The sequence below is a fragment of the Triticum aestivum genome, chromosome 2B (assembly GCF_018294505.1).
Source record: "Triticum aestivum cultivar Chinese Spring chromosome 2B, IWGSC CS RefSeq v2.1, whole genome shotgun sequence".
Taxonomy (NCBI): domain Eukaryota; kingdom Viridiplantae; phylum Streptophyta; class Magnoliopsida; order Poales; family Poaceae; genus Triticum; species Triticum aestivum.
In genome coordinates this window covers 462199953-462209274 of record NC_057798.1, presented here as the reverse complement: position 1 = coordinate 462209274, position 9322 = coordinate 462199953, and the positions used below count along the sequence as shown (strand labels likewise).

General features: G+C 43.6%; 1 protein-coding gene across 3 annotated transcripts; it reads right to left on the bottom strand.

Annotated features, from left to right (window-relative positions):
• Positions 1 to 1396: 1396 nt before the first annotated feature.
• Positions 1397 to 6069, bottom strand: LOC123045467 (histone-lysine N-methyltransferase ASHH1). Of its 3 annotated transcripts, none has more exons than XM_044468523.1 (11): positions 5686 to 6069; positions 5465 to 5510; positions 5299 to 5363; positions 5021 to 5177; positions 4470 to 4556; positions 4297 to 4381; positions 4116 to 4209; positions 3788 to 3986; positions 3277 to 3311; positions 1934 to 2450; positions 1397 to 1840 (listed from the first exon to the last, which is right to left on the bottom strand). In XM_044468523.1, exons 2-11 carry the CDS (start codon positions 5465 to 5467, stop codon positions 1574 to 1576), a joined length of 1509 nt encoding a protein of 502 aa, XP_044324458.1. In that variant the 5' UTR covers positions 5468 to 5510; positions 5686 to 6069; the 3' UTR covers positions 1397 to 1573. The 3 variants fall into 3 exon arrangements, with proteins under 3 accessions (XP_044324458.1, XP_044324459.1, XP_044324460.1); XM_044468524.1 differs by having other exon boundaries at positions 4470 to 4547; XM_044468525.1 differs by having other exon boundaries at positions 1618 to 1863.
• Between the last annotated feature and the right edge of the window lie 3253 nt (positions 6070 to 9322).

Here is a 9322-nt window from a genome sequence, read left to right as displayed (position 1 = left end):
TTTACTAAACTAAATATTTTGCGGATATTACCGGAACAACTTCAAAAATTAATACAACAACATGTTTGACATCTATATATAGTACATATAGTACCGCACCAACTAAAATAAACTGACATCCTTTTGTGGGAAAACTGACATCCACATCCACATATAATACGAAATATTATTGGAGCTACTGAATATATTCACACAACTAAATATTAGACATCTAAAAATATATCAGTTACTAGCGGAGCAAATACCAATATTCGCACACCTAATACAAAATATTACCAGAGCAAATAACATCTACAATATTCGCACAACATCTATCGGAGAAAATGTTGTAAAATTATACCCTTGAAGCGTGCGAAGCAACGACGACGAACGGCGGCCTTCAATCACTGGAGCCGGAGCTTCACCTCCACCACACTGCCGCAGCTTCACCAGTTCATCTCCACCTCCACCACCTCCACAAAATTGCTCACCACCATCTCCACCACCTCCACAAAAATGCTCACCACGACCACCACGAGCTACCCCATCACTAGATCGAGGTCTCCCTTGCCTCCCCCAACTATCTACAACGTATCTACGATGGCAAATCGGTAAAAAGAATGGCTCACTTATAAATGGGTTACTTTTTAGGTGAAAAAGAGAAGAACGAAGAACAGAAAGAAAAACACATAGCAAGGGGATAAGCTCGCGTGAGGGAAGGAGCTGGCGACCCAAGGCTGGGACCCTATCGTCCACAAGGAGGATGATCGTCCTGGACGACTGGACCCTATCTTCTGGGCCCCAGCCACCGATGGCCCATGCAGGGACAAGGGGGAGCGCTGCGACATGGCGGGCCAATCGCCGGCCGCCACGTGGAGGACCGGCCACCAGTCATCCCCCTATAGACCGACTGGACTCAGTCGTCCAGCAGTAGGACGAAAGGATGCAGTCGTCCTCTTGCGAGACGAGGCCATATTATTTTTAAAAAATAAAATTTCAGTGTATTATTTCTGAAATTAATAAAAAATGTATTATTTTTAAAAAATTAGCCTCGATCTGTCCACCCCTCCCAGGCCCCCAAATGGCCATGCGAATTTTCCACAGGGTTCTAATTTTGTCAAGAATATTTCACCCAGGGCCTCTCTTCCCCGAGAATATCTCCCTCACAGCCAAACAAAGCCTTATTGTTTTTCACAAACCTTGCCTAAGAGGGGAATTTGATTATAACCTGAAAATCAGACAGAGTACGTATTGAACCTATACGCCCGCAAGCTACATGAACAAACATTCAAAGTCAGATACTCGAATACTCCTTCCGTCCGCAAAAACTTGTCCCTCAAATGGATATATCTAACACCAAGTTAGTGCTAGATACATCCATTTGAGGGACAAGCTCTTTCGAACGAAGGGAGTATGATGTAAGAAAAATAGGTGATGCCTTACACCATCAATTAATCAGACCGTGGGATGTGCATTGAGAAGAATGCCGCCTTACAACGCTTCAAATCTACTCCTACATACTATGAAGTATGAGAGTTTCTAAGAACTGGCGATTTTGCGAAGATTGATTGCGAACCCGCGCCTTTTAGCTGAATCATGGACCGTTTTGCAGGTATAACACTCCATTTTGTTCTCTTGGGTTCACATCTTCTTTTGCTCTCAGAGGCGTTGAAGCCAAGTTCTTGATAATCGCAGCAGATAGATCAAACTCAGCTTTGTACTTGCAGCAGCTGGCCTCGATCCACTGCTCTGCAAGGCTTGTTGATACATTGTCTTGGCTGTCCCTCTCATGTTCTTCAATCGCTGGCCTTATCTCGTCATACAGGGCATCGATTTCGGCAGTCGCCTGCTTCTTCACTTCCTGCGATTGGATCAGAAAAAGAGCTGTTACTGTGCAATATTTACAGCTTTCCACTGCAGTTTTCAGGACTAGTGAGTTACTTTTAGTTTTTACCTCACAGAACAATATTTCCTGGCGTGCCGCAGCTGATGCTAACCGGTCACAAATATCTGCAACATTCAATTGCTTGCGCAGACCACGTTTAGCTTTGCCACCACGAAATTTGGGTGTGGGTCTCACCAGGACCAATTCGGTATGATGGTTGTTGTTCTGGGGAGAACTTTGATTCTCAAGCTTCGCAACTTTATGCATTGAATTTTGTGTAGTGTCATCAGAATATTGTGCACCATATTCGGTCAATCCATTCTCCATAATATCAACTCCCACTGGAACAGCTATCAGTGGTTCAATAGTCATTGGTGTGAGTTCATCTGAGCTTGCCATCAATGGTTCAACACTCAATGGCGTGAATTCATTTGAGCTTGCAATCTCAGGATTCTCAGTGGTATGCGCTACATTGCTGTTATTTTCTTGGGTGACTGGCTCATCTTTTGCTGGAATGGTGTCCTTCGGAATGCTTGTATGTTCGTCATCGGTAGAGTCATAAAGAGGGATATTTTCAACAGAAAACCTGCCATTTAAGATGGAAAATATTTGCTGCTTAACTGTTGCACAGAACCGTTGATATTTTAGCACTTCAAACAATAAACGTTTACTTACGATGAGTCAACATGGGCAACAGAGGTCTGAATTTTTATTTATTACCTAGAATTTTCAATTATTTGTGATGTAAGTATTTACTGTTTAACTGGTGCTTGGGATTGTTGTCCCCATCAATATTTCAGCACTTCGAACAATAAAAGGTTCACTTATCAGGACAAGTTGATTTGGGCAACAGAGGTCTGAATATTTTTACTAACCAGTGGTTCTCAATCAACAACAACAACAAAGCCTTTAGTCCCAAACAAGTTGGGGTAGGCTAGAGGTGGAACCCATAAAATCTCGCGACCAACTCATGGTTCTGGCACATGGATAGCAAGCTTCCACGCACCCGTCCATGGCTATTTCTCTGGTGATACTCCAATCCTTCAGATCTCTCTTTACGGACAACCAGTGGTTCTCAATGCTGATAAATTATCAGGACCAGTTTATTAAAGTAGCAATGACTAGTTGAGTAGTGAAAGGTTCTGGTTAGGTCTCTTATTACCCGCACAAAAGGTTGATGGCAAATAGAGTCATCCAAGTAGCGAAAATTATCTAAGCATATGAATCCTTTGGGCAAACCAGATTTTAGTTAGCAAATTGTCCAGGTAAGTAAAATGATAGCTTCTCATCAGCCTATGTCAATTAAGCAAAATTCTAAACGACCATCGGTGTGTCAACTTTTATTCTGTACAGCAGACTAACATGCAAGCACAAGGTTACCACAGAAGACTAACATACAAGCACAAGCTTACCTGTCATCATCATCTTCCCACAGGTATGTGGCCTCCTAAAACATGACAGACAATAAAGCACACATTAGGCAAGTGTTGGACGTTCCAAATATTGACTTAAAAGGAGGATCCAACAATGACCACAAATAAAGAAGTCCTATTAATGAAAGATGACTGGTTCACTACACTACATTAACCATGAAGTGACTATTGCAAATAGTGCTCCCAGTTACACTACAATCTCCCGAGAAGGACAGCACCAAAGAGTCTTTAGATGAAGCAACACAAAATAGTTGTGTCAGCACACATGCAAAGGCGGCAAGCCAAAGAACTATCAATTTCTTTGTTCTGGAGCATCATCGGTCTAATGGAGAGAATGGCCAAACTCTACAGTAAATCCCTGCAGCTTTAATTGGATGGTCAGAAAGATAACATTGCTTTCATTTTTCAAACCCTACTGTCAAAACTCAAGCTGAAATAGGATCTTCTCTTTAAGTTAATGAGATGTATTACAGCATATTGTTCCACCCACCTGGAAACCACGTGATTTTGCCCCAAGAAACCCTGAACATCCGGTAGCTCCACAGAGGCACCGCACCATCACACCACCAAACCACTCAAAATTATAGTCATAGGATAATTCCGTTCCAATAGGAATATCTTGCTTTGCAAAAATGCCAACTCTCACTTCCCCGAGGACAGTCCATTTTCTTGTTTCACAGTTCGGCTGGCTGCACGTACAATAACAAACTGTTACATTTTATCACTAAGATGGAAAAGGAAGCAAAAAATCTAAAGATGAAATAATGAAAAGAAGAGAAACAAAATGGTAAAGGACTGTGTGTTTGCTACAAACATACCACGAATGGTTGATAAATCTGGCCAGACTCCCTTTCTTTGTTGCATCAATAGACTCATCAGCATTGAGGTAAATAATATAAGACTCCGTTAAACCTAATGTGGAACAGCAGAGAAATTACTAAAATAGAGGGCAAAGGGTGGCACAATTCCATTACTGGAAGGAGTGTTGTAACTGTGTACCCTGGTCTTCATATGCTTGAGATCTCCGCTTGGCTTCCTTCCATGATATTACTTCTCCACAATATTCAATAACAAATTGTCCAGCCTACAAATACCATTAAGATAAAAGACATGCTTGAGTAAATGGAATGTGAACAGAACAAACATTAAAATAGATGTAGTCACCGACTCACTGTAATATTTTCATCAGCCAAAAGACCCCATCCACGCCCTTCAGTTTTTACCAGCCTTGTCCTAGCATATTGACTTTTCTGAAATCGCTAAAAAGACGAAAAATGATGAAATGACAAAAAAAAGGTAATAAATAAAGTGGAAAACACATCAAGTAACTTTTAGCACAATTTACCACTTGTTCGTATACAGCATTGCCATGATATGCATCAGTAGGAGATGATGCGGCAGATAAAAGATTCACCGTATTGCAACACTTCACTTTAAAACCCCATCAAAAGTTTGAAAAGCAATATAAAGGCATTTAATTTCGTGGTTATAATTGGTAGAAGGATTTGAGGGAGGACTGCCTAAATTGAGCAATGATCCTCAGACATCTAAGAATCTAAATACTGGTTCAACTAAAGCAAACTGTGCATACACATCTTTTTCCTTCTTGGCAGTAGCTCCGTGCAAATCAGCATCAACACAGATCAGAAAAAATAACCAAACAATCACACAGTGGTAGCACCAATATGGCAATACCTAAAAAAACAACGTGACAAACACTAACCTGGTTCTTGCAATATACACCACAGCGGCAATAGCCAGGAGTGCACTCTGTGTTAGTCGAGACATTCCAGCACCTCTCTCCACATGCACTATCTGGATCCATCAAATCATACTGGCACTCGCATACAGCTATGTCCTCCTCCTTCTGCCGCTTGTGCCTACAAGCAGCAATACACCAGTATGGGATTTGCATTCGCTTGTAAAACTGCAAGGCACGATGCTTCCTTCCACAGTGGGTTGATAAAAGGAACAAAAAGTATATACAACAAAACTATCAACCTTCTGTATGAAAAAACATTAGTCTCGATATGGATGTAAAGTGGTGCCTCTGTAGGCTCTTCCTCCTGAAACAGAAACAACTTCAAGAGTTCAGTACAGAGATGACAAAATCACTACAGACGGGTTCAGGGGGGGTGAAGAATGTGTCTTGAACCAGCAGTAATACCATTTGCGATACCAATTCTTGGACGGTGGAACAACAGGACCTCGACCTAGAAAATAGGGGAACTGATCAACAAACTGAGGCTGCAATTAGCATGTTAAAGTGGTGGACGACCGAGTACCGCAAGAAAAATCTTCGAGCGATTTGTGTAATCGTGGCCCGTTCAACAATGTGAGTGGGATTCATAATCCATTGATTGGGGGAGAAACGGAACTAGGGCATACCAGGAAGTCTGGATCAAAGTGGTGGAGGAGGTCCTGCTGCTGCTGGTGGTGGTGGTGGTGTTGGCGCAGCCCGTCCGCTACTTCCAGTCGCCTCAAATCACCGCCCCCTCGGCGTCCGAGCTCCGGCCGCCGCCTTCGTCCAACACCGCTGCTTGCAAGGCCCGAGGTGGGAGGCTTGCTCCGCACACCGCCGAGACGACCCAGAAGCCCCGCCGCCGAGAGGTGACCCGACGCCTCTGGCCTGGTCTCGAATAACAAGCAGCAGAGGGAGGCCAGAGGCCAGCGAGGGGGACGGTGAGTCAGTGAGGGAGGGCGGGACGGCCAGGGAGCAGGCGGTGAAGGGAGGCAGGGCGGCGCGGCGTGGGAGATGGTCGCGTAGAGCTGTACGCCTGCTTGTGAACGAAAACGTATAGCCTTATTACGCCTACTCACTGCAATACATTAATCCTCAAAAGAAAAACTGCAATACACTAATAAGATTAAATAAAACCGCAAGACATTAATACCCCCTCTGTCAGCGTCAACTAATTTACAACTGAGGAAGTACATTATTTTTCTCAGTGCCCTTGGTAGTATAAGAAAACACTAATGTGCTCTTTAGTTGGGAACATTAGACAACATACTTCATATGTATTTATTTACTCTGCATATTAGTTTTATCTAAAGCCAAACTTTATGAACTTTGATCAGGTTTGTAGAAAATTGTATTAACACATACACACCAAATCAATATCACTAGAGTTGTTCTTGAACACTTTTTCAATTTTATAGATTTGTTATTGTAAAAGTTTATAAGTTTGACTTCAGCCAAAACTAATATGTGGAGTAAATAAAAATGAAGAATGACACCTGCTAGACCTTCATGTATTCCACCTGCTAGACCTTCATATGCATGACACCATATTTCCCATTTATGCACAATAACAACACATGTAAACAAGCGACTGGATCAATTATGTTCATCATGCACTGCAAGCTAGACAAACATGAGTTGTATTCTGGTTTCATGTGCCTATTCGAGATCACTAGATGTTTTTGGTGGATAGTTGTGGGATAGACCATTGACCGAATGTTTGGGACTTCTGTCTCGGCCGCTCGCAACATCATTATTTATACCCCTCACTCATGCGCGGCATAGGACGTAGGAACAACAGCGTAGCCACGACTTCTTCCTCCTAAGTTCAAAACAGAAACAAACGCTCACACCCCAAATTGTGCAACGTCTTCCCACAATTCATTGCTTTCAAGAAGAGGCTGATGAGAGACATTGGCTTTGGAGGTGTGCTGGTTATCAGAACTCTCCCAAAACTAAACCTAAACTTTAGTCGTGCATCATGGAAAGGGTTAACCTAGACAACATCGAAATCAATTTATATGACGATCGGGCCATCAAGTCTTCAACACAGGATGTCAACAGTGTATTTGGGCTCCCGTGCGAAGGGAAAAAGATATCTTCATATTTGTCTGATCTTTTAGTGTCGTGTGCAGAGTTCAAGAAATTTGCAGAAGAGATGAGCGACAAGGGCACACATACACTACTAGGGAAAAGCCTATACACAGAATCTTAGCAGCAGCGCGGCTCAAAAAGGAGCGCTGCTGCTAATTAGTAGTAGCGCGTGTGCGGGAAACTCGCTGCTGATAAGTTTTTAGCAATAGCGCGCTCTGTGTAAACCGCGCTGCTACAAATATCGACCGGCGGTGTTCACCTAACTCCATTTAGCAGTAGCGACGTGGCCCGAACCGCGCTACTGCTATGGATGTAGTAGTAGCGCGTTTTTACTGAGATCGCTGCTGCTAAATTTTAAATTGACACACTTTTTTGTCACTGTTAGCAGTAGCGCCGTGGCCCAAAGCGCGCTGCTGCTAATTCCTTATCAGTAGCGCGTTTCTGCTCCCGCGCTACTGCTAACTCTGCAACTTTTTTGACGTCATCTCTCGAAAGTCGATCAGTGTGAAGCAGCTCCAAAGGCTACAGGAAGAGATCGTTGTGATACTGAATGAGCTTGAGATGTACTTCCCGCCCGCGTTCTTTGACGTGATGGTGCATCTGTATGTCCATATTGTGGATGACATAATAGACCTGGGGCCGTCATTCCTGCACAACATGATGCCGTTTGAGAGGATGAATGGGATCACCAAAGGATTCGTTCGTAACATGTCCCGTCCGGATGGAAGCATCGTCCAGGGCTATTTGGCACAAGAGTGCATCTCTTTCTGTGAGAATTTTCTATATGGCGCAGACCAGTCGCCTGGTGTTAGTGTTGGTTTGCCCGTTAACAAGCAGGATGGGAGGCTCGAAGGAGATGGTCACTGCAACGGTCGCAAGGAACTGCACGTGGCATACTCAGATCGACGCAGCGACTTTGACAGAGCAAACTTGGTAGTGCTACAACACCTAGACGAGGTAGATCCTTTCGTGGCACTGCACAAAGAAATTATCGCAAAGAAGTATCGTGACCGGGGGGTATGCAGGACGGACGCCGAAGTTACTAGAGAGCACAACTCCACTTTCCTGCATTGGTTCAAAGAGCATACTATTGCTAATCCCCCGGAGGAGGGCTCTAAGGACGGATTGCTCATATACGCCTTAGCACATGACCCCTCGCCCAACCTCGTAACCTATCAGGCATATGATATCAACGGATACACGTTCTACACGGAGGCCAAAGATATGGACAGTGATGATCAGAACTCAGGGGTGACGATGGAATGCATAACCGGCAGCGACAACGGCGCAACTGAACGATTTTATGGAAGGGTCGAGGAGATCTGGGAGCTTGACTACTCTGGACTGCACAACACGACGATGTTCCGTGTCAGATGGGCTAAGAATGTCGAAAGAGAAAGCCGGATTTTCACTACCATGACTATACCCGACGCCAAGAGCGCTACCGTGAACGCTATCGTAAAAAACGAGCCATGGGTACACGCTAAGCATGTGACACAATGCTTCTTCATAACTGACCCGCGCAATCCCAGCCGTGTTGTCGTGAGGAGAGGAAAAAGGTACATCATTGGAATGGATGGAGTCGCCAACGAGGAAGACTATGATCAGTACGGCAACCCAATGAGGAAAGATGACGATGATGATGAAGTATACGTCAAAAGAAGAATCAATACTACATTACCTAAGAAAAATCGTACTCCATGAAAAAGGCAAAGTCACAATGAGGGGCTCAATTATTCTTCGACGAACAAGAAGGGAAAGAACCTGCCTCAAAAACGGAAATGTCAGCACTGAGGAAACTTATGTTATCGGTCAAATGATGTAAGATATATATATATATATATATGTTCCTATTTTGTATACACACTTAGCCATTATTATGCATGGGTCCAATGATGTGTAATTTATATGTTCCTATTTTGCATACATATTTAACCGTCAAATGATGCAATATATATCGCCCTCCCTTCGTTCACTGCCCTCGGGAAATAAAAGTGGGATAAAATAAAGGAAAAGAAAAAGGGAAACTGGCAGTAGCGAAGGTAGTAGCAGCGCGTTTTGCCTAAACCTCTACAGATACTGAAGTTAGTAGAAGCGAATTTCGTATAAAGCGCTACAGCTACTGAAGGTAGTAGCAGCGCGTTTTGTACAAATGCGCTACTGCTACGTCCACTTAACCCAAAATTCTCA